This window comes from Anastrepha obliqua, chromosome 4 (genome assembly GCF_027943255.1).
Source record: "Anastrepha obliqua isolate idAnaObli1 chromosome 4, idAnaObli1_1.0, whole genome shotgun sequence".
NCBI classification, from domain to species: domain Eukaryota; kingdom Metazoa; phylum Arthropoda; class Insecta; order Diptera; family Tephritidae; genus Anastrepha; species Anastrepha obliqua.
The window spans coordinates 111,678,938-111,704,508 of NC_072895.1; the positions used below are offsets into that span (position 1 = coordinate 111,678,938).

Sequence of the window (25,571 nt, forward strand, 5' to 3'; positions counted from 1 at the left end):
AGAATGGAAACCAAGCGAGGCTAATTTACGTAATAGAATTGTATGAGAAACTCTATCAAATGCTCAAATCAAAGAAAAGTTCCAAAGCAGTATTCACCAAAAGCAGCCAGGTTGGAAACTGTAGACCTACCCGAGACAAATCCATGCTGATTGGGCGAGATTAATCTCTTAGTTGCAAAGTACATTTTTTTATTTTACAATCCCTTCGAAAAGTTTAGAAATAAAAGAAAGCTTCGAGATCGGCCTATAGTTGCACACATCATTCTTTTTGCGACTATTGAAAATATTGGTGATAGTTGTGATTTTCAAATCGTTGATAAAAACTCCGGAAGATAAAGATTTATTAAAAACTAATTTGAGAGGAATGACAATAGCCGGGCAGTTTTTAAGAAAAATTACGGACAGCCCATCCTTATCAGTCTGCGAAGAAGGTTTTAAACCCAAAATCCCATTCTGAATGTCCAGAGAAACAAGGTTTAAGTAGCCAAAGTTCAAAGATGAAAGTGGATTATCATGACAAGGAGAAAACGAATACGTATTATCACTAGAGAAATTAGATTTGAAAAAATCGGCAAACATATTGGCTAGATTTCCAAGAGTAGATGCTGATTTGTAATTAAAACGAACCTCTGAAGGGACTCCAGCGCTTGACTTTTTAGATTTAACAAATCGCCAAAAGGCCTTAGGATTCGACTTAATATTCTCTTCAATCCGAAGAATATAGTTCCTGTATAAAAGTAGAATAGCACTCAACAATATCTAATCCAGAAAGCAAATCTTCCCAATTGATGTCATGTAAAACGCTGTTTAACCTAGAAAAGTCACAAGAGGAGAAATTGAAAGCTATTGTCTCGTCTTGTTTGCTACTCGCAAACTCGTTAAACTCAAGGTTAAGCATTAAAGGATGGAGGAGTTGCCAGCTTTTTGTAGCAAAAATATTAAATTATTTCAGGCTGATACACATAGAAAAGCCAAGCCCCTACGCCCACGTAAGAGGAGTAAAGCGGTGTGAAATAGGTTACTTAAAATTCGTTCACCATTCAAAGAAATAAATGTTATCGGAAAAATATTTATTACCAAAAACCAATATTTGTATTTGCATACATATGTACATACATAACACATCGGTCAATAAGTCCCCGGTCTGACATATAGAGGGCGCCACTAACATAAAATTAGCTTTATGGTTCGAAAAAACATACCCTTTTAGGTATACTGTCAAATTTGTATGTCATTCGGATCATTATTGTGTGAGTTATTGAAGCTTTAGTGACGCTACTTTTGTTATTTTCAGAACAATGGAAAAAAAAGAATTTCGTGTGCTCATTAAACACTGCTTTTTGATGGGAAAAAATACCGTCGAAGCAAAACAGTGGTTGGACGATCATTATGGCACCTCTGCACCAGGCAAATCAACAGTGATCGACTGGTATGCTGATTTTAAACGCGGTCGTACGGACACCAACGATGCACACCGCTCTGGTCGCCCAAATGAGGCAGTTGTTCCCGAAAAAATCAAGCAGGTCCATAAATTGGTTTTGGCCGACCGTAAATTGAAGCTGAATGATATTGCTGACATCGTAAAGATATCAAAGGGAAGTGTTTTCACCATTTTACACGACCATTTGTCGATGCGGAAGCTATGTTCGAAGTGGGTGCCGCGTTTGCTGACTGTGGACCAAAAACAGCAACGTCTCGATGATTCCGTCGTTCTACAAAACTGGCATAGAACGTTTGGAAAGGCGTTGGACTGACTGTATAGCCTTAGAATTGATGAATAAACTCGAATTTTGATGTAACTCTTGTGTTTTCTTTGTTAGACCGGGGACTTATTGACCGATGTGTTATGTATCTGTATGTGCTATAAATATCCACTTATTTTTACTTGGAAATACAATTTATTTTTAACCAATTTCCTCTGCTTTTCGTGCAGGTATGCACATACTATATACACGCAGCCTAACACGTCGGTGAAAAAAATTGCGCTGAACTTGACCGATTTGGCCCATTTAGCAGCAGAGCACAGCTGTTTGTTTTTTCAAAATACTTCTAATTTTAGTTTTGCAATATACTACAAAGTGTACTCACTCACATGATTTATATTCGATAATAAATTTAATGAAAGTGAATTATTTTCATTGCACCGAGTTAATTTTACGCCATAGAAATGCGTATTTGTTATGTCCGGAAGTGGTTTGCGTTAGTTGAAAAATAAGAGGTATACGATTTTACAAGAAAAGCAAGCAGATGTTTTTAGATTTTGTCGATGCATTTGGAAATACTCGTATAATATAATAAACCACTTGATGATGAATAATGAGTGGCAGCGCTCGCTTGAAGAGGGTGCAGAAAGTTGTGCACAAATGTTTGTAATTAAATGAATGAAAGAAAATTAGATAATTAGATAAGGGGTCACGGTAGTCTAGAGCTCGAAAAATTAGAGTATTTTCAGGAATTTTTTTTTACAATAAAAAAAATAGAAAACGATATTAAAAATTTTTAGGCTTTTTATTTAACTTCTTTTTTATACAAAAATGAAATTAATGTAATTTAATTATTTTAATTTGAATAATTTTAAAAATGACAAATGACGCTGAAGTTAACCCCCCTCGGTTTTTTTGTCAGTTTTTTAATAAAAAAAATCGAAATAATTGAAATAATAATATGATTCTAGTACGGGCGATAGCCATTGATGTTGTGAACAACATATTAAAATTTCAGACTATTCGGTTCGAAAGTTTTTTTGACAACACCACGCCGAAAAAAGTCGTTTCGAGATAAATGAGTTTAAAGTTTGAGGTGCAGGAGCACACGGACCGCTGCCTACCTAGTTAATGGGCTGTAGAAGCTATAATATTGGGAATTTCCGCATGAAAATTTCACTCTATATTCTTAAGATACTGTACTTTCGAAATATGAAAAAAACAAAAACTCGATTTTTTGAGTTTCTAAACCACCGGTAATTAAATAATAATAAAATCCATTACAATGATTAATTCTTGATTTTTAGTATGAAGTAAATTATTAAAGGTAAAATTAAGCAAACATTTATTTTGAATAATACGCATTTGCGCCATTTACTTATAATAATTATTACCAATGTTTATTGATCGTTTTTTCGAAATGTCGCTAACGCAATAAATTAATTAAAAATTATTAATGGCTTTTCCGGTATATCGATATAGATTACATAGAAATCAATAAATTTATAATTTCGCTTGTAAAGAGCCACCGTTTTTTGTATCATTGAAACGTATATACGTACATAAATGAATAATGGTCGGATACATCAATTTGTTTTTGTCGAAACACAAACCGCAAAGATTAAAGCACTTAGGCCTCATACCATTTAGTGTACAAGGTGGCACAAAATTGTTCGCTCTTTCGGAAGATGTTATACTTTTTGCAAATCGCAGCGTACGTCAATCATACATAGGCATTAGTGAACTAGAGAACAATCAACAAGCAATAAAGCGCGTAAAAGTTATAATAAATATTTTCATTAGTCAAAATAACTTCTTTTTTTTATTTAGTACAAAAGTTATTCAAAATTGGATACTAAGTTTCTATATTTCCAATTGGAGTTTTCATATCTGCCAATCACATTCAGGCACTTGAACGATGAAAAGAAGTACTTCATGTTGTCTTCACTTCAATATATTAAATTTGAGCGGATTGAGTGCATCATCTGCCTAACCCACCTTCATAAACTCGTTGCTTACCAATTTTAACACTTCCTAACGCCAACTTCGATGGCATAGAGCCCGAGAGAAATGCTGCAAATGAAGCATGAATGTAACAATTTAAGAACTCTCACTTCTTCACATACATATGTACATATTTCAATTAAGAATTATAGATTACTAGGTTTAGCCAATAAATATGTTGAAAAAACAAAATTGTGAGGGGAACTTCGGTTGCCACGTAACGAGGATGGTTCGCCAGCCGAATTCTGCACGATCATTTCACACATATTCACACACTCATCAATTCTGTTGTTGTTGTTCAGACGCCAACGAAGTGACATTGTGTTAATTTTTTTCGTATATCACTAACACATTCTTAGTATCTTCGTAAACAAACCGATTTGTTACGTCCGCCCATTCGCTGATTCTGTGAAGTTCGCTGAGAGCCGGCTAACGGTCTGATATTTGCCACACCATTACACATCTTTTCATCTTGCATATATCAATCTCAAATTCACTTCTTCGACTAATATGGAAAATACAAGCGTCCTTCTTCTCACCACATATCACTCAAACTCTTATTGACTTTGCTAATTACATTGCTTTTAAAACTATCCCCCCAGAAAGGTTGACAATTAACGTCTCTATCAACATCGTTTACATTGCACTGCACAATGTAAAAAAATGATAACAACATTCCGACAATGAATTCTGGTAGTGAGGGTAAATTTAATAGCCTGTAAAATACAAGGTGACAATTATGGTAACTTACTCGTACATAGTAAATTATTCAAAATCCACAAAAAAATGTTTTTTTTTTCATTCGCTAAGAATTTAAAATTAATGAAAAGGAAATGTAATACAAATTCAAAAAAATTACCAATACAAATAATTTACTATTAATTATGCCAAACCCAAAAAAAAAAATATTTTTTATTTACTATCGCCTAACTTTTGTAAGCATGGCCCAAATAATCACACTTATTCCTCTTATAGAAAAAAAATAATTTTTTGTTTTTGATTTTTTTTTTCAGGTCGGCGGACACACTCGCCTTTTGTTGCTGAATCAATCCACTGTCATAAAGCCATTGAATTTGCGTGAATTGGACTTTTATCAAAACATTCCGCACGATGTACAGAAGTTTGTGCCCAAATACAAAGGTAAGCAGACGGCCATTTATTAGTTGAATATACAAAAGATGCATATGAAATAGGAAAAATAGAAAACTAAGAATTTGAAAAATAAAATAGTACTTAAATTTAATTTGGCATAACTAAACATTGCATTCATTTCAATCATTTAATATTCTGCATACAATAAAGCAAAAGCGAAGAAATAACACTAAAAACTAATTTAATAGATTATCCGTTATGTAATGGACTTTGACCAAAATAGCCTAAACAACTGATAGTATAGTATTCAAAAAATATTAGTAATACAAGCTATTGTTATGAATGCTATGAATAAAAGTAAAAAACAAAAAAAAAATACAAAATGAAAAAAAAATAATAATAATAAAAATGGCATATTCATTCGTGCATTTTCTATGTGAGATTCCTATAGCGCGATAAGTGAAACTTGCGCAATTTAATCGTATAGAATAACTATCAACCGTGCATATATAGAAAATATCATTATGTAGTAGTTTTGCATATGGCACACGTATATTTGTCTCCTTGCTCGTGTAAACTTCTTTCAGTATCTCACATCAAGTACCAAGTACTGTCCACGGCATCAAGTACAATTGAAAAATTGAAAAAAGAATAATAAATAAAGAAATTAAAATCATTAACAAAACTCTTACTCATTCATCTCTTCATCTGTGTGTGTGTTTATTTTTTCTATTCCTTTTTCGTTTACTTTTAGCATTTAAAAGAACTGAAAATTTATATAAAATTGTATATACAAACTTATCTATATTTTTATATTGAATATTTATAAATTAAACTTTATATCAATTTACCTATAATTGAACTTGTAAGCGCTGTGATATCAGTTACTACAAATAATAAAAGTAAAACTATTTTTTATGCTGTTAAAAAATTATTTTAATGCAAAAATGTAAACGATCTATTTTTTTTTCGTATGGAAAAAAATATCTAAATAAAGCAAATGGAAAAGTGAAAGGAGATGTGCATTCAACTTTTTTTTTCGAAAAAAAAAATTAAAAAAAAATGAAGTGTTACAAAAAAGTTAATTCATATATAATGTAACATTTAAGAAATGCAATCTGATAAAGAATAATGTTTTAAATAAAAATTTTATTGAAACTGGCTAATACTTGAATATACTGTTACGCTAACGCGTTGTTTCAGAGACATTTTATTTAGCATTGAACAAATACACAGAGCTTTTGCTAGTATATATATAGATATATAATTTTTAAAAAATTTTAGTTCCAGTTTAATAAAAATAAATAAATAAAAATTAAATAGTACATAAAAAAATTTTTGTTTTTCGAAACTGGAACTAAAATTTATATATATGTATATGTATATATCAATATATATACATTACTTGTCTATTTCCATACAGCTGTTTAGTTCACAAGTGACGTACGACTCCATTTGAAAAAGTATAAAAATAGTGCATAAAAAATGTTTTTTTTTTTTAAATTAGAACTAAAATTTTGTAAAAACTTCAGCCTTCCCACCCAACTACTGTAAAGCAGTGTCTTGCATCGAATATTAATGAAAAAGAAAAAGTGATTTCACCGGAATAATTTTTATTATGGCTTATTACAGTCACACATACAAAGCAATACCAAGAGGCGCAAAATTATTCACCCTATTGGAAAATTTATACTTGTTGCAAATAGCGTCGTACGTCGATTCGTATTTCAAACTTGTGTACTAAACCGCTGAAGTATACAAACTCAGAAGCAATGGAGCGCGTAAAAGTCAAAATATTCCATCACTCAAAATCATTTTTTCTATTTAGTAAAAAAGTTGTGGAAAAACAAAATTGGATAGTTCATTTGGCGCCACCTTGTATAATTTTATATAAACAATATAACAAATATTTCTCCTGTAAAACTTGAACAGCGCCAATATCCTGTGCGATTGTTTATAAAATTTCTTTCACAAAAATTATGCAACCCCCTGTGTATTCATTCAATATTCTCCAACGTCATTGTCACTCTGTAAATCGTGCAATTATGATTTTATTTAAACTTTATTGCAATTAGCAATGCATTCGTAAAAATGTCTGTAAACTAAATTTCGTAATGAAGTGACTACAACTTTCAGTAGTAAAGAGCGTATTTAGTAACAGAAAAAGTGTTTCAACGGTAAGTGCAAATTTATAAGACAGGAATACAAAGAAAAGTAAAATATTTAATAGCATAAAGTATACAATAGATAAAATGTATTAACAAAATTAGTGGCATTCATTTGGGAAATACAATAAAGTTTAGGCAAAGCAGAGCAGTTGCTGTATTACAAAAAAAAAAAAAACAAATTAGAATAATTACGGCTTCAGAAATTAAATTTATGCAATAGGTATTAAAATTACATAGCCTACTGCTCTGCTCGCCTTAGCTTTATTTATTTATTACTTTGAATAAGTTATATTATTCTTCCTACTTTTATCATAGTTTACCATACTTATTTATGCCTATCCACACATTACTTTATTTACTATTCACAAGCATCTATCCACTGTATTATATTATAAAATCCTTGTGTGCTTACAACACTCGCCGCCACCCACAAAATAGTGTGTGTGTGTGTGTGTGCATTGTGCGAGTACGTCACGGCACACGAGGATGCACCATGATGAATGATTTTTTTGGTCTGCTTTTACTTCCCGTACCTGTGTAGCCTCGTTGCATGGCTCGAAGATACGAAGGCAGCAAGAACAATGAACATTAAACAGTGATTTGTGCAGGCAATGATGTGCGTGCGAGAGAACTACATACGATATAAATGTGATCGAAAACGAGCGCGCGAATACATTTGGGCGCCACTGGAACCGCTCCGCTGGGGGCTCGGGAAACTCGCAGTAGCGTAATATTCTCAAACTTGTTTTCTTTTTTTATCAAAGAGCAAACCAAAGTTGTTGTGTTTTTTCTTTATTTGTATATTATAATTCAGTGAGAGCAAGTCGTCGGCCGCGTTGCGTTGTTGTGCAAGGCAAACTACAAAAAAATTGAGGATCGATTCCGCTACCCCTACACAAAAAATCGAAACGAAACTGAAACCAACAAAAAAAAAACATAAAAGCGCATCGCTACTTTTATGTATGTGTATATACATATGTATGTAAATCTGCCTAGCAAAACTCAGTCTGACTCTAATCGTTCTGTTGCTTTTGCAATAAATCGACGATGACGACGACGACGACGTCGACGACGGCAACGGGTATCACGATTACATTACGGAAGGGTTTGTATAAAGATTTTATCCCGATCTTTAAATCGTTTATTAATACGTGTATCGATATTAATTACAGTGAAGATAATTAAAGAATATAAACATAAACATATGTATATATTTTTTTTCGTATACGAGAATTTGGTTTAAAATTCATATGACTACATAGTACATAGGTGGTTTTAGGAAGCAATATGCAAAATCTCTAAAATTACTTACATGCATATATTTTAGTATAACTGTTAATAGTAGAAATCTTTAATATTGATTTTCAATTTCAAGTTTGCTTTATACAGTATAAAAAACGTGTGGCCTAACTCACTTTTACCTACGGTATTTTTTTTTTATTTGTAATAAATTGAATTTACACATTAAATAAACTAAACAAATGTGGAGGAAGAGTTATTTCACAGCTGATGTGACTGCAAATTATAATATTAAAAAAATCAAAGTTCTAAGTGATATTCAAACATTTTTCTGAGCAATTTCCGTACTTTAAAAGTAGACTAATGTCAAAAATACAAGATATTTTCTTATATTTTTTTTATTACAAAATAAATATTCCACATTTCAAAACAATATTCCACAAAGTTAGGTTAGGTTAGATTACGGTAGTTGCCGCTCTCCATGAGTGTGCGGTGATACCTGCTTAGGCCTGGAGGCCGATTATGATACCACAATGAACAAATCATTTTTTTTTTATCTTTTACTCAAATTGATAGCAAAATCTATTAAGACTTTTAGGTCAATGCTAAGGATAATCTCAGAATTATTGTAAGAAAGTTCGCGTTTGTACTTTACAAGAAAAGAGTGCTGTATATATATGTGCATATGTATGTATATAAAGGGGTTTTCAAAAGACGCGCCTAAATGTTGTTTTGTAATAAAACATGTAAAAATTTAGACCTTATAATTTTTCACTATGTTTTTTATTCCAAATACGGCAACAATTATATGTGAAAAATGGCATCATTTAAATGTCCACCATTACCACGTCTACATACTGTCTTAAGAGAATTAAAATTTTCAAGTACTCGCTCCTACATTATCGCATTGAGCTCAGCAATATTGATCCGAAAGTTGTGTTTCATCTCTGCAATTGTTGTTGACTTATTGACTTTATTTTTCAAAAAACCCCAATCTGGTCTACCAGTCCGTTTTCTATCCTCGACAAAACTAGTTTCTTGAAATTTGTTGACCAACTTTTCAATTGTCGGCTCATACGAGCGATTATTTCCACCAAAAAAATCACGAATTTTGCGTTATGTTGCTCTTTAAAACCAACCATTTTTATAGTGGATTTTAATAATTTTAGCACGTTATTCTAACGTGCAAATTTGTGCATATTTTTACTTGATAAATCTCAAGGATAACATAAAAAACAAGTACCCCCTAGGAATTATTCACAACGAACATCTAGGCGTCACCTTTGAAATACCCTTTACTATGAGATATTTAGTTTAAAAAGCAGGAACGACAGGTATATTATTGTTTCAATTGTAAATCGCAATTTAAGTGTTAGTCTCAAAACTCTCGCTGCTATAGCAACTTGAACTTTTAGAAATAGTATCTACCGTTAAAGCGAAAATTTTATTGTATTTGATCACATTTGTGGATCACTTTTGGATAATATCTCAGAAAATCTCTTCAATCGAATTTAGTAGATATCTTTTTAACATTTGCTAAAATTGGCGACTTGGAAAAGTTCTGGCTGTCGGTATTTTGCCTTTTTTGTTTTTTAATTAGTAACTTTGAAAGCATTGCTCAACGTAATTACGGCTGACTTTCTGACTTCTAGGATGCGCAATTTACGCTTGTCAATATTGATGGGTATCGATAATTTGATGCATTCACTTAGAAACTTCAAACGATTACGCATCATGCACTATTTTTGTTTAGAAAAACTAGCCTACGTTATCCCACATTTCTGGTGACATAACAAAATTATCGATTTCATCCGTCCGTTCTTTGCTGAATTTTGTTTAAAAACTTATATTGAAAATATTAAATCGGGTATGAAAACAGCGAGAACTTCTTCAATGTATTTTATTTACGAACTCATTTTGAAGTAAACTTAAGTAGTGCATTTTTCAGCTTTTTTCTCAAAGGTGAGAGTTTAGAATTACGCTTTAAAAGTTTGGGCAGTTAAAAGACACATCGATTGTTTTGAAAAATTATTTCTAGAATTTTAAGCTCTTGAGGCACACAGGCACCCAAGGCCCACAGCTGTAAAATATTGATTACTAGGTAAACAGGGCCCGGCACTCGAAGTGTAATCAATTAAAAAGGCCATACATTTAGTTTGGAAAATTACTCTGATTCAATCCAAAGTAAAAAATGTATGAAAATAATACAAATATGACCACCTTTTGCTTTGACTATGGCCGTGAGACGGTCCAGAAACGAATCGTAAGGTGTTCGAATGTGACTTGCAGTTATTTTGGCCCACTCGCGGACAATGGCTTTTTTTCAGCGCCTCGACACTGGTTCGGACCTCGCTCTCCAAAATGGCCCAAAGAGATTAATTCATCGGATTCGCGTCTGGTGAATTCGAGAGCCATTGTGTGGACGTTATGAAGTTCGGAACGTTGTTTTTTAGCCAATCTTGGTTCACTCGAGCTGTGGGAGGTGGTGCCGAGTCCTGTTGAAACGCCCATGGTCTGTCATCGAAATGTTAGTTTGCCCACGGCTTCAAAGCAACCTCCAGAGTACTTTCCCGCTAATTTTTCGCGTTTATCTCTACGCCAGGTTCGATGGAAACGATTGGAGAGTGCACATCAGCGGTTACAGCGGCCCAAACCATTACCTGTGGCGGAAATTCTCGTACGAATGGTCGGTTAAATAAACCCTATCGTTTAGGAGTTTACGAATTGCTCAATTCCAATTGAACTTTCTCGTCAGAAAATACAATTTTCGAAAATTGAGCGCTTTCGGCCAAGCAAAGCTACTCCTTCGCTCTCTCAAGTCTGACTTGTTGCCGCTTTGGTGTGAGAACATGCACCTTTTGGATCTTGTAAGGTTTGACCTTGAGATAATTTTCCAGTGTGCGGCGGATGCTACGGTCAGATATTTTCAGTTTTTTCGCCATTTGATTGGCACTTCGTCGGGGATTTCGCTCAAGTTGCTTCGTCACATTTTAAACCATTTACGTGACGTTGCAGTCTTTTGATGACCACCTCTATGACGTTTCGCGATGCTACCAATATCATTGTAACGAGTAATGGTGTGTAAAAACCAAACCTTTATTTACTTTAAGGTGCTCGAGCTCACGAACAATCGCTGGTTGAGATTTTGTAGTCAAATATAGGGTTTTCAAAACAGAGGTTTTATTTTGATATTCAAAGAAAAATGCTATTTTTTAATATAAATGATCGGATGTTTATTTCAATAACATCAGACAAATGACCACCTTACCGGACAATTTCCTTTTCATGAAATTTTCCACAACCGAATTGCAAAGTGGCTGTCCTATGTCCTCGATAGTCTTACGAATTCCATCTTTGAGGTCTTGAATCGTCCCTGAGCTGTTGGCGTAGACCTTCTCTTTCACATGGCCCAAAGAAAAAAGTCACAGGCTGTTAAATCACAAGATCTCGGTGGCCAATTGTGAGCACCTCTTCGAGAGATAACACGCTCCGGAAACTTTTCCCGTAAAATATCAATGGTTTCGTTGCTTGTGTGGCACGTAGCGCCGTCTTGTTGAAAATAAACGTTGTGCAGATCAATACCATCCGGCCATAAAAAATAGTTAATCATCTCTCGATAGCGCAATCAAATTCAAAATAACACCTGCTGTTGGAAAATCCTTTATAATGCATTCACACTATTACGTTTGAAATCCATGAATGATTTGCATTTTTCGCGTTTACTCTGGGCAAAATGCTTCCGCGCGCTTGTAAACAATACTCTGGATTGCCATTTAACCAACTAGTAGACAGTCCATGGCTGTTCATCAGTTGTGCGAGCGGTCTGAAGTTGGTTGCACTTCGAGTGCCGGACCCTGTATTTTATTGCCTTTTTTTTTGCAGCTCCCTTTTTTCGCGGCTAATAAAATAGAAAGATTTACATTAAAGCACATCAATTTTTTTACGAAACTCTTTATATAAAAATCCTTCATCCCACATTTTAAATATTCTTATATTTAATACATTATTTCTATTAACACAAGCCATATATTTGGATTTATTTGTTTAATTTCTTTTGTTTTTTGTTTAGTCCCTCAAAAACCGCGTCTCTTATGTATTCCAGTATTTGTGTGTGTTAAAAACATAATACTTCAACTCGACTTCATGCCATCACATTTGTGATCTTTGCTACGCAAACACATTTCTGCATTTTTTTCTATTAAGTACTAATAGCAAGCAGCATTAAAAACTTAAACATAATCATTTGTATAAAAAAAACAGATTTGCCCATTTTTTTTTTTTTTTTTTGATAGATTAAGAAAAATAAATAGAGAACTGTTTGGTTTATCATTTAATTAAGCCCAAATTCGAAAATAGCAATATTTCCGCAACTAACCGCCAAATTCTCTGTATGAATGTATTTTGTAGGCGTGATGCAAGCGACCACAATGGGCGGCGCCAAATTGGAAAAACGTTACTCGCCCAGTTTTCGCGAGGAGCCCGTGCGCAAGATGAGCGCCACAAAGCGAAAGCGGGATGATGTGTTAAGGTGGGTACAAAAACATTGCGATAAATACAAGACAATAAAAACAGTCTCAACACAAATACTTGGCGTTCGTTTCAATTTGATTCGACTAAAATTACTTGAAGCAATGCAAAGAAGTTGCTCTCTTTAATTACATACATACCATATACATATATATATATATTGATTAATTTATAATATACAAAAAACATACACTTGACGACCCAACGACCAAATGTGGCAATGAATTTTTGCTTTTATTTTAGATCTAAAAAATTGCTTTGAATTAATGTTTGCGTGTGTGCGCTTTGCAAAAGTAGTCACAAAACAAAAAACAAAACCAAAGCCAAAACCGATTCGTGTACAAGCGTGATACAAACAAGCTCCCCACAAAAAACGTTTACTTGCGGGTATGAAAAGTAATTAAAAATATTATTTATGTAAATAAATACATACATATTTTTTAAGCTACCAAAATTAAAGTTTAACTCATTGATGTGATAAATTCATAACGAATAATGAATTAATGAATGAAATTCGTATGAACGTATCCAAAGCACAAACATTTTTCCATGCCCCCTGTATTTCTTTTAGGCCGCCATTAACGACGACCACCATCACCAATATACATACACATGTAACTCTCACCCGCCAGAGTGTATGTTCTGGTAGCCGCCCGTGTTGGCACTCAAGAACACGGCCCTAACAAGAAAACAACCAAGCAAGCAAACAAGCAAACAAGCACACAAGTAAACCAAGTGGTGGTGAGCTGTCAGTGAGCGTGCGAGCGAACGATCGTGCGCCACCTTAGACGCTGTGTCACAACTCGCCGCCCCTGCCGCAACACACTGGAGCCGCATTGCACTCCTGCACTCGACTCCTCGCCAGCCAGTAGCGAAACGCCGACCGAATAGCCGATAAAGCATGGCCGAGCGCTGCTGTCGCCGATGAGCTGGGAGCCAAGCGCAACCAAAATCATACCAAAAGTAGCCTGAGGCGAACTGTAACACGTCCATTATCGACTCAAAAACTCGATGCCGTTGCTAAATTAAATAAATATATGTTATGTGTATTATGATTTCCTATTTTTATAATACTTGTGATCCTACATACAAATATCATAGAGTTGTAATTGTTGCTAGATAAAAGCTACTCGAAAAAAGCCAAAAAACTAAAAACCGAAACTCGTAAAGCTGTCGTATTTTGTAGTACTAAATAAAATATTTAGGTACATAAGTAAAAACTATACTAAATATATTTACATATATGTATGCGAATTGATATTAAGCATTGTGCATTTAAAAATAAACTACTTTGAAACAAAAGCAACGTATTTGTTTATGAAATCTTTTAATGCCTACAAGGTTCCTTTTTCTTCTTCTTCTCTCTTACAGGATGAAAGTTCATAAGAATGGAAATGCTGCCGATGTTATAAAAAGTATTTCGCAATTAGACAACACAAATAAGCAATGTTAGTATCCATAGAAGAAGTTGTTGTGGTGTGTGCCACAACAAACCAACCAACCAATCAATCGAATCAATCAATCAGTCAGCCAGTCAAATAATCAACTAAACTTTTTGCCAAATGACAACTGTCATATTCACATAAATTTTAAAATGCCTTCAGAAACCAAAAATCCCTTCACGTGCAAAGTGAAAAAATTCAAGCGCCAGTTAGTCTATACTTCATTTTTGTAACATATTTTTTTATTTTTGCGTCAATCTGTTATATGGAAAGCTGTGTAGGCGTTTAGCCAAAACATAACTTAGCGTAACGCACTTAATAACCTGGCTTATTTTAGATGCCTCAGTTGCAGATTCACGTAAATTTAGCGCAGTGATTGAAACCAAATTTGCAAGCCATTGGTTTTATAATTCTCAAAAAATAAGTGCCCCGGGACTTATTGACACGTTTTGACAATTCATTTGTTTTCATTTAATTTTGCATGAACATCAAATAGAAACAGTTTTTTCTAATAGCGGTCGCAGCTCGGCAGATGGCAATCCTCTCAGTGTATGGTATTTCTGCCATGAAAAAGCTCCTCATAAAAAATCAATTGCCGTTCGGAGTCCGCTGAAAACTGTTTTTTTGTTTTTTTGTGTTGAGGTGGCAAAGCATTGAAAAGTGTGGGACTTGTCTCCCACACGTGACTTCGCGGGAGTTGGAGCGGCCTATTGCGTCTTCATGAAGATCTGCGCTGTTGTTCAGCGGCTGAAAACTGTAGGTCCCGCTTTTTGTGGGGAAATATAAAGACGCACATCACCTATAGGAGGAGGAGCTCGGCCAAACACCTAACAGAAGTGCAAGCGCTAATCATTATTTTTTTTTAATTAAATTTTTTTTTTATCAAAATTTCATATTGTTTTTATCAGAGTGTTTAGACTCGCGTTGAGTTTTAAAATTTTTGTTTTTGCAGGGATTCTTATGCATTTTCTCCATAATAAGAATGCCCGAAACTTTTGTTTTTTATATGGAAGAAAAGAGCCAACAAAACACAAATTATTAAAAAATCAACGCAATTTGCGGGCTGCTTGAAACTCGCGTTTTGTGATACTAAAAAAAAATTTATTTTATTTCTACTAAATTTCACATTTTTTTAATCAGAGTATTTAGAATCGCGTTGAGTTTTTAAATTGTGTTTTTGTTTTTGCTGGCATTCTTATGCATTTTCTCCATAATAAGAACACCTAAACTTTTATTTTGTATATAGAAGAAACGACCCAACAAAAAAAAAAAAATTAAAAAATTTGCGAAATTTTTGGGCTGCTTGAAACTCGCATTTTGTGATACCAAAAAAAATTTTTTTATTTTCATCAAAATTTCACATGTTTTAATTTAAGTGTTTAGAATCGCGTTGAGTTTTAAAAATTTTTAAACGCATTTTGCGATACCAAAATTCAATGGGTTACAAAACTGCATACCCGAAATTTTTCTAAAAATTGTGAAGAGTGCGAAAGTTTGAAGGAAATTGTTTTTTTTTTTTTAATTTGTACAAAGTTTGAAACCATATAAATACGGTTTTTGTCACAGAATGAACTATACTTCTATAAAAAAATTGATTAAAACTAAATAAGAAAAAAATAATTTGTCAAATAAATTGACTTGCCAATTAGTCGCAGTGATATAATTATTTAAAGCAGTGTATGCCAGATAAAAAAAATATTTGAGAAATACTGGAATTTTAAATTTCACAAACGAATTCATGCAAACTGTCTGTCAACGAGTTGGAAAAAAGTTATAAAATAAAAAACGCTTAATGCCAATCAATTAAGTGGTTGTTGCGAATATTTTTACGGCAGAAGATTACGTTAAGTCTTGGACTAACTGGGCCTTCAGTGAGTCAGTCAGCATTGCTTGTTTTACGAATGCTCATCAAAACTGTGTTGTACAAATAGTCACGTTCTCATAAATCAGCAAAAAAGATCGTTGCATACTCCAGCGTTCTATGGGCCGACCATCTTATGCATTGCCGTTCTCCGCATAAGCCGTTTTAGTGGTGTGATTTCAAAACCCAAAAGACCTCTATTTGGTCGCCAGCGTTTGCCTATCCTCCGTTTGCGCTGCCATTATATAAAAGTAGAATTTATTTTGCATTATGCAAGTCTCGCAAAAATTTTTTTCAAAGACAGATCTGCCTTCGAAGTGTGGACTTTGTGGAAATTTATCGGATTTTTTCGAATGAAGTTAACCTAGTAAAAGGTTGTGATTATGATTTTCTTAATTTGCTCGAATGCTTAATTTTACTAGAGATTGACGTCTTCTATTAAAAATATTTTGCAAATGTTGTATAAGTGACTATGAAAATTATTTTTTCTAAGAGTAAACGCGCCCCCTTATAAATGGGAAATAAGTGTAAATATAGCAAATGTGTTTTCCTATTGATATATATATCTTTCAAGTCCTTTTTAAATCAGATGACGTAAATGATCAGATTAATAGTAACTGGAACTCAGTCTATTAGAAAATGAGTGCAACGACTGTAATGATGACCCGACCTGAGTAGAGAATCATATCAAATTTCTTTATGTTGATGCAAAGAAATTTAGAGAATTTGTACATATCCGTGAGCTCTCAACTAGTTAAGCCGGCAATATTTTTCAGTTTCGGTTATCTTTCTTTCATTTATTTATTGCTCATAATTTTTTTTAAGTCTCGCTCATTACATAAGAAATGCAATATAAATCCAAGTTTAAAAATTTGCAAAATTTTTAAATATTTTTTTCATTTATTTTCAGAATTTTTCGAACATTTTTAGGTATGCAGTTTTAGAGTGTATTCAATTCTAGCATAATAAAGTACACGTTTGAAGTGCTCCAAAACTCTCGTTGATTTTTGATCATTTTTTTCTTGACGGTGTTGCTCATTTTCTTCATATAACGAATACTCGAAATTTTTTTGTGGAGAAAAACTTTATAAAAAATCAATGCGAATTTGGGTCACTTTAAAATTGCATTCTATTCTATTAAAATTTAATGGGCTTTAAAACTGCGTACTCAAATGTTTTTTTTGTTTTATTTTGTATAAAAAGGTTGAAATATTGCTTTACTTTTTTTGAGCTTTTATAATTTTCGTACAAAGACTGAAAAATGTGGATTTATATGGTATTTCTTATATACTCGTATTTAATGTGCTGAATTTTTATTAAAAAAATTAGTCAACAATAAATAAGCAAAAGAAAAATAGCCAAAAACTGGTAAAATCCTCATTCCCTTAGTTAGTTGTGTCGAGCACAACTGTAATTTATATATACTTCCTAAATTATCGTATTTTGGCGAAAAACAAAATTCGGCAACTTAAATTCGTACAATTTCACACATAAACAAGAGCCCGGAAAAAATATCACGGTTGAATATGACACAACTTGGCCGGCGCCGGGCCAAATGAGCATCGGCTTGATTTTTGACTACTCCAAACGCGATTTTTTGGATGGTGGCGTCTGGGGCCTTCCATTCAGCACTTTGACGCTTAGTCTGAGGTTCATGTTGGAAACGCGACGTTTCATCACCAGTTACAATGTTGTAAAGGAAGTCCTCGTCTTTTCTCGCCTCTTTAATGAGGTCTTTCGAATGAGAAATTCTGAGCAATTTTTGGTCCTCGGTTAACTTGTGCGGATTGAAACGTGCATAAACCTTTCGTAAACTCTTCGGTGGAGTTTTCGGTCATTACTGATTTTCGGCGGCCCGTATGTTTATTGCCATTTATGTCCTCACAACCATCTCTGAAACGTGTAAACCACTCATGAACTCTGACACGAGATAGACACTCATCGCCATAAACTTTTTTCATCAACTCAAATGCTTCGGTAAACGTTTTACCGATTTTAAAACAAAATTTGTGCGAAACTTATTTTTATACCGATGACTCAAAGATACTGACACTTTAGACGCAATAACTTCACTTCCACTGAACCGAATGTCACCAAGCTTTAACTGGAGGCCAGCTAGGAATGTAACTTCCAAAGCACTAAAACATTCTTATGACGCCAGTCTTCTTATTTGGACTTCACCATGTAGACATATCCGAATTTCTATTGCCGATCCATTTCTCGCAATGACATCGAGCTCAGCACCCAGATGGAAATAGATGCATTCTGATTCAACTGCTTTCGACATGGGACGCACGTACTTATCTTGGATTTGCATAAAATGAGGAATATTTATTTATAAATTTATTTATTGACTTTAAATAGAATTATGCATAATTATATTGCAAAATTAATGCAACTAGCAGCAGAAGCTATCGGCCTTGTATTTAAAGAGAGATTTTTTATTTAAGAGATTTCCTCTCAAACTTCGCTTTTTCGTCGATATTCGGTTTTTTATCAATAGTTGTAATAACTAAATTGAAGAGTGACATTTTTTTCTATTTTTATTTATTTTATGGTTTAAAATTTCCCAACTTTCCGAGCTACAATCATCACACGATAATACATTTCATCTTACTGTTATACTTTTTTGTTTTTGTTTTTGGGTTTTTTTTAGTTTTTTTTTTAATTTTTATTTAATTTTTGTTTTTACTTTTTATTTTATTTTTGTTGTAATTATTATTTAATTTTTATTTTATTTTTAATTTTTTTTTTTTTTTGTACTTTTATTTTTTTTTTAATGCTTATTAAATTTACCTACCCTGAATTCTCATATTCTTGCGTATGAACAGTGGTACTTGCAATTAACAACCTCAATGCGGCAATCCTCATATTCGTAGTTGCTGCGTGAATGTGAACTAAATTGCACTGCGGCGGGCATGTGATTTTTACAAGTAATCGATTGATGACGAGTGAGCGGTTACACGTGAAAATGCTAAAAAAAGCACATATAATGAAAAAATATATGTACACACGCAAAGTTCAGCGTCATTTTACGTCACGCCATTTATTTGCTGTGCAAATTCTGCATATCAGGTTTTTTTTTTAATTTAGCTTCTTCGTTGCATAAAGGGACATCGGAAAGAAATAGTCAAAACTGTTAATATTCGGCTCTAGCGACATGCATACGTAAATGTCATTAGTATTGGAATAAACTGTTCTGCTTTGCAATAAACTACATTTGTGCATATGTCTGTATGTAAATGGCCTATTCAGTAATCCATTCGTAGGCGTTCGCGAATCACAGCTGTATTTCAGCTAAATAATCGTCGGGCAATATTCATTTTCTGAACGTTTTCTGTGTCTAACGATAATATTGTGTAACATTTGCACCCATTAAACATTAAAAGCAAATTCTAAAATCTCAATTCATAATTCATTTCTCACTTGTTTTTTTTTTTTGCATTTCTCTTTCCTTAGATTTCCTCATGCTAGAGAACATCACATCGCAATTCCGTAATCCATGCATACTGGATTTGAAAATGGGCACACGGCAGCATGGTGATGATGCTTCGGCAGAGAAACGCTCCAAGCAGATGGCCAAGTGTGCGGCGAGCACATCGGCATCGCTGGGCGTACGCCTTTGCGGCATGCAAAACTATCAGGCCCATATCGATCAATATGCCAAGCGCGACAAGTACTGGGGACGTGAATTGGACGAGACTGGCTTCAAGCAGGCTTTGCATGACTTTTTCTACAATGGCTATCGCTTGCGCACGCGCGTTATCAAGAAGATTGTCCAGAGGTTGCTGCAGCTGCGGCGCGTTATCGAAAAGCAGTCCAGCTATCGGTTCTACTCGTGGTAAGTGTGAAAAGCAATGCTTTAATTATTTAATTTTATTACACTTGATTTTGTTTTTTTTTTAATTTGCAAAATTTGCATTTTCTTAATTGAATTCTTCTTCCCTATTTGCAGTTCATTACTTATCGTCTACGAGGGTTATGAGGAGAATCCGTCGACCCATCCCATGGATATCGAGGAGTGGCTTACACCCACCACCCCCAAGTCGGCCACGAAATCCGCTACTTTCGACTACCATCCCGATAACAGCATCGACGATGATGACATCGACGACGACGACGATGTAGTGGATGCAGATGATGATACTGCTGGTCATGATGGCGGTGATGAGCTGGAACTGCATGAAACCGATGATGATCTGCACATGGTGGCGGCCGATAGCGGCAATGCTTCCGCTACCAACAGCAGCACTGGCGGTGATCCCTGTTGTTACGATGCCGATGCCTCAAACGACTCCACAAATATGTCGGGCCTGAATCGCCCCACGTTGCGTCGAAAGCGCGGCTTAACGGAAACATCTCTGGAAAGATCGTGTGGTTTCGCAGAAGCGGTCACACCTGTGCGGGGCTTCCATGAAGACTCGGCTGCATCAGCAGTTGTGGCACACACGGAAATCGATGCTATATCCATGCCGCCACCATCCTCTGCGCTGAGTGCATATAGCAGTAATGTGTCTGCCGTCAGTAGCAGCAACACCAATCCGCCATTCATTCCAATTTCCGAAGAGACAATATTCCTCGATCCCGAGCCGCCACTGCCAAGCGTCTCGACATCATCGCCGCACTCCGGCGACTCCTGGATGAATTATAGTAGCAACAGCAGCGACGATTTCTCCGGTTTGTCCGAGCAAATCAAAGCGGTCACAAGTGGACGGCAGACGGGCGATAATAGCTCAGACGAGGCCAGTTCCGACTATGACAGCAGCATAATTGGTCAAACGGAAGTCATGCTGAAGCGTTACAAATCGCAGCAAGACTCCTTCGATATATCGCCATTGGCGCAAGCGACCGATACGCCGCTATTAGCAGCAGCACCACGGCTCCCGCAAACACTCGCAACATCTGCCTGTTCAACACCACCGTTGCCACCGAGCAGTGTCGGCAAGCTGCCCGCCTCCGTTGCCAACTCTTCGCCCACCTCGTCCACAGCGTCATCGCTGAAGTCGGTGCGTGGTGCAGTTAAGCGTCTGCGTTGTAAAGATGCCGACGATGAGGATGAGATCGATGTCAGTGACAATAAAAAGGACGCGATTTCGACCTTTTCGCAAGCAAAAAAATCAACAACTGCACTAAGCTTAAGCAGCGTGGTGACCAGCGCGGGCGGCAGCAGCAGTGCAGTTCCGGTGTCCTCAACACCGACCTCAGTTAACGCGTCGCCAGTGAAGACACCGCTCATGACACCCACCTCAACAACATGCGGCACTGAGAGTACAGCGGATAAGATCAAGAATACGCTGCTCGCGGGCATGCAAGACATACACAACACGTACAACAATAATAATGGCAATAAGAATAATCACTGCAATAGCATCAGCAAAAAGAAGGCTAACGCGGCGCGCTTGACACTGCAACATGCCTCAAAATCCTTAGATATCGTCGGCTGTCAAGCGGCCGCCACAAGCGAAGATGCGCGCTGTCTAGTAGACGTGCGTCTAATTGACTTTGCACACACGGCATTTGTGCCGCGCAATGGCAGCGGGCTGCTGCAACAGGCGGCGTCCAGCACCCCAGTGCACCACGGCCCAGATGGCGGCTTTCTAACAGGACTGGATAGCCTCAACCGCTTACTCAATGACATTCTAACCGAAGAGGTCAGCGTTTAAGCGTGCATTTGCAGAAGCACTGCGTTGTGCGTGCAAAGGAGCGCCCAAAAGGGGCACGCTCAATGAGCTCAAAGTGCAAGGAAAGCGCTGGAAGCTTAAATGCATTGCGCTCACGAAGACCTTGAGCGGACTGGGAGATGTCGAAAATCAAAACTACCACCAACAACTACAAATATGTGCATACGGATGTAAGCTAATGAGCGCCGCCACCAGTCTAGATTACAACTACAACTACCCCCAAACCCAATGCAAATGACTGAGTATGCGGAGTGAATGAGAAATGTGGGAAAACTTTGAAGCGAATGTGACTGCCTGAACGTTTAAGCAACTAAATTTAAGTCTAAAATAAAAATTAGTAATTGCAATTAATTTAAAAAATGAGAAAAGTGGCATCGTGCAACCGAGAGAGAGAGAGAGAGAGAGAGAGAGAGTAAGGGAGAAGGGGAGAGAAAACTAAAGCTAAAGCTAACGAGACGCATAGCGTTTGGAGCAAAATAGTAAGCAAAAAAGCAGTGTGTCTTTCCTATTATGAATTTTAAGCTAAAATATATTTTAAAATACAAATGACGCAGGGGTAGAAGTGTGAAGGCGCAAATTGTGCGTAAGCAGAAAATTGAAGAAAGCTTAAGTAAAAGGATGAATGAAAAAATACAATCGAGCAGAATCTGGGTATATTAGCTGCTTTCGGGGAGCGCGTAAAAATTTTACGAAATTATAAATAAAAAAAAATCGTTAACTTGAAAAATTCTAAATGCATAATTTGGAACTGTTTTAAGCAAATATTAAAGAGAACTACATATATTACAAAAATAAAAGAGAAACTTTAACAGCAAAATGTTTACCATATGCACAAAACGGCATCCAAATTAAAAATATAACACAACTCATAAAATATAAATATTTATAATGGATGACCGAAAAATCTTATTTATGAATCAATGACTATAACAGCAAAATCCATTTTTTGTTTTTTAATTAACATCCGTTCATAATAACATAACCTACAGCGCGCCTGTTAATAAACATTACAGAGCGCAAATCGCGAGTAAATGTTAAAAGCAAAAATGCTTCTTGTGTTTGGTGCTAAATTGCAGGAGCTGATGCAAAACGAACTGGGTTTGTCGCATGCAAATACGATTGACAAAAACAAAGATCGAACTTTTAGTTACAAAAACAAAGCATAAAAGTTAAGTAGCTTTTAGTTACAAAAACAAAGCATAAAAATTAAGTAACTTTTAGTTACAAAAACAAAGCATTAAAAGTTCATTGAACATAATTTTTACTTAGCGATTATTTCGCTAAAAGAAACTTGCAGTGAACTGTTAAAATGTACTATCTTTCATAAGGAAACTATGCTTTGACCATGTAAAAACAACAACAATTGCTAAGCTTAGTTTAAAGCCAAGCAAACATATTCGTTATGTTCATTGCACAACTGCAGAAATGTCTTCCTCATACAAACGGAAAATGACGTTAAACAGTGGCGAAAAGAGAAGAGAGTCAACTATTCTCGTTTTTTTTTTCGCTTTAACAGATTTCGCCAAATTCTTTTTCGAAAGATTGTGCTAAATCAGAAGTTAAGTAGCATAACAAAAAACAAAAACAAAGAAAGAGGTTCAGCTAAGAGATTGTAGGCTTGTTCGAGATGCAATCACAGCCGCTGTGTTGAAGTATCACGTTCGCAAGAATTTCACTTGCAACTTCGTTCAAACTAAATAAAAAAAAAATAAATAAAAATAAATTTTTTTCACTATTGCGCGGAAAGTCTTTCCAATCGGCATCATAGAAAATGCGTTTGCACAATTGATTTATTCTCTTTTTGTCATTTTCAATAGTAAATTACCGTCAGTATCCGAATTATCAAGGAAAATATTTATAGAAAGCTCCATTATTTTTGTTTATTTATCCACTCTCGCGCATCTATGCAAAACATGTGCCGAACATCAGAAAAGTATCAGCTTAGCATTTGCAACAAGGCTGCAAACGCCTATAAGTACTGCAATACTGCCGCTTTTATTCCGTGCCTCGAACAAGCTCTGTAACTGGCAATCGCGTTGATATTTAAAGCATGTTGGGAAGCAAGTGTAAAAGAGAGAGAACTAAAAACAATCGGTTTTTACTATTATACTATGCGTCGCCCAGCAGCTCTGACAGCTGCGAATATTTAGCTTCAGCAAAGAAACTCTCATTTCAAAAAGTTAAATTTATCATCAAACAACAATGCAACGCATATGTTATGCAACAACAATTGGCTAAGCTTTTAATAACAACAATAACAAGTTGTAAGAGCGTAAAATACTACCCAAAAGAGCTGGCCATAAAAAAGCACCGTTTTTTCAGATGAGCTTGCAGAGAGCATTGTCTGAAGAACGTAAATTTCATTCGCTGAGAATAAAAACAAAACAAATGCAATGATTGGGGAAGCCTCAAAATATTACATAGCGGTGTACTGTGAAGTAGCGAATGAGATATTTCTCCTGTATGTCCGGAAAATAATCAAAAGCAAAATTAACATCCAAATACATATACATACATATAATACAATGTGAATATAAACTACCCTTGACACTAGTGATCCCAAAAGTTGTAAACTATTATTTTAAATTACTATTAATTTAGCTGTGCGTTTTATTCTTTTTTACGATTTGAAATCCCCAGAAGCAACTTCTATAAATTCATTCAAAACTTATTTTTAATTAACGACATCTTTTAACTGATCTACGTTGCAAAACAAAAACATAAAACTATAATATTAAAATAAATATATAAATGCAAAAATAAAAAATAACGTGAAATAAATAAACAATTTAAAATAAATCTAAATTAAATTAAATATGATGTGTAATAAATACTGCAATATAATAATAAAACTAAGTAAAATATTGTAAAACAATAAAAAAAGAAAGTCATGTAATAAATAATATACATATTAAATAAAACAAACACGATTGGTAACGGAAAGTAGTAAAATAAAGTAAAATGTAAAATAAATTAAAGAAAAATTTAATTAAACTAAACTAAAAAAAAACGAATATGGAAACTAAGTAAAACTAATGTATTAAATAACATAAAAAGCTTGCGCCTGACTGTTTTATAGTCGGACGAAAATATATTTGAAAATAAGGAATAAAAATTTAATATAATGAATGTAAATTTAAGACATATTAATTACATAAAACATAATATTATAAATTATAATAATAAAATATAAGATAATAATAAAATATAAAAAATAATTATAAAATAAAAAATAATAAAAAATAATAAAAATATAAAGTAATAAAAATATAAAAACAAAAAATAAAAACATAATAAAAATAAAATATTAAAAATAATAAAAAAATTAAAAATATTAATAAAAATAAAAACAAAGAATAAAAAACCAAAATTGAAAATAATAATAAAAATATGAAAACTAATAATAAAAAGAATAAAACAAAAAATTAAAAATAATAATAAAAATATAAAATAAAAAATATAAACGAAATTAACTAAAATTAAAAAGTTACATTTATACCAAGGCATATCAAACAGGTAGCAGCCAAGGCGAAAAGGGTTACTGCATTTTTCGTGATTTTGACAAGGCACCATAATAATACAAAACATACAAACAAGAGTAAGAAGCAATATTTAAATTTAACAAACTAGTGAAATCGAAGCGCTGTGTGCCCCTTTTTTGTTCGTATATTCTCGTGCATGACGCCCCTAGCCGAATGGGCTACCAAACTACCATTCGGAGTACGTAGGTCCGAATCTCGGTTAAACACCAAAATGAAGAAAACATTTTTTCTAATGGCGGTCGCCCCTAGGCAGGCAATGGCAAACCTCCGAGTGTATATCTGCCATGAAAAAGCTCCTCATAAAAAAATATC

At 34.5% G+C, this 25,571-nt stretch overlaps 1 protein-coding gene across 4 annotated transcripts in view; it reads left to right on the top strand.

The window, feature by feature from the left end:
• LOC129245757 (dentin sialophosphoprotein) overlaps positions 1–24,513 on the top strand; it is a 28,952-nt gene extending 4,439 nt beyond the window's left edge. The window contains exons 2-7 of one of the 4 annotated variants that reach the window (XR_008582431.1): positions 4,721–4,847; positions 12,614–12,734; positions 14,105–14,181; positions 19,496–19,877; positions 19,992–22,196; positions 22,272–24,511. Coding sequence is in view for 3 of the 4 variants with exons in the window: in XM_054884125.1 (XP_054740100.1) it covers positions 4,721–4,847; positions 12,614–12,734; positions 14,105–14,181; positions 19,496–19,877; positions 19,992–21,699 (2,415 nt within the window). In the remaining variant the exon portion in view is untranslated. Of the gene's footprint in view, positions 1–4,720; positions 4,848–7,557; positions 8,073–12,613; positions 12,735–14,104; positions 14,182–19,495; positions 19,878–19,991 lie in introns of those variants that run through there. The other 3 variants (XM_054884129.1, XM_054884125.1, XM_054884128.1) reach the window with 3 other exon arrangements.
• Positions 24,514–25,571: the final 1,058 nt, after the last annotated feature.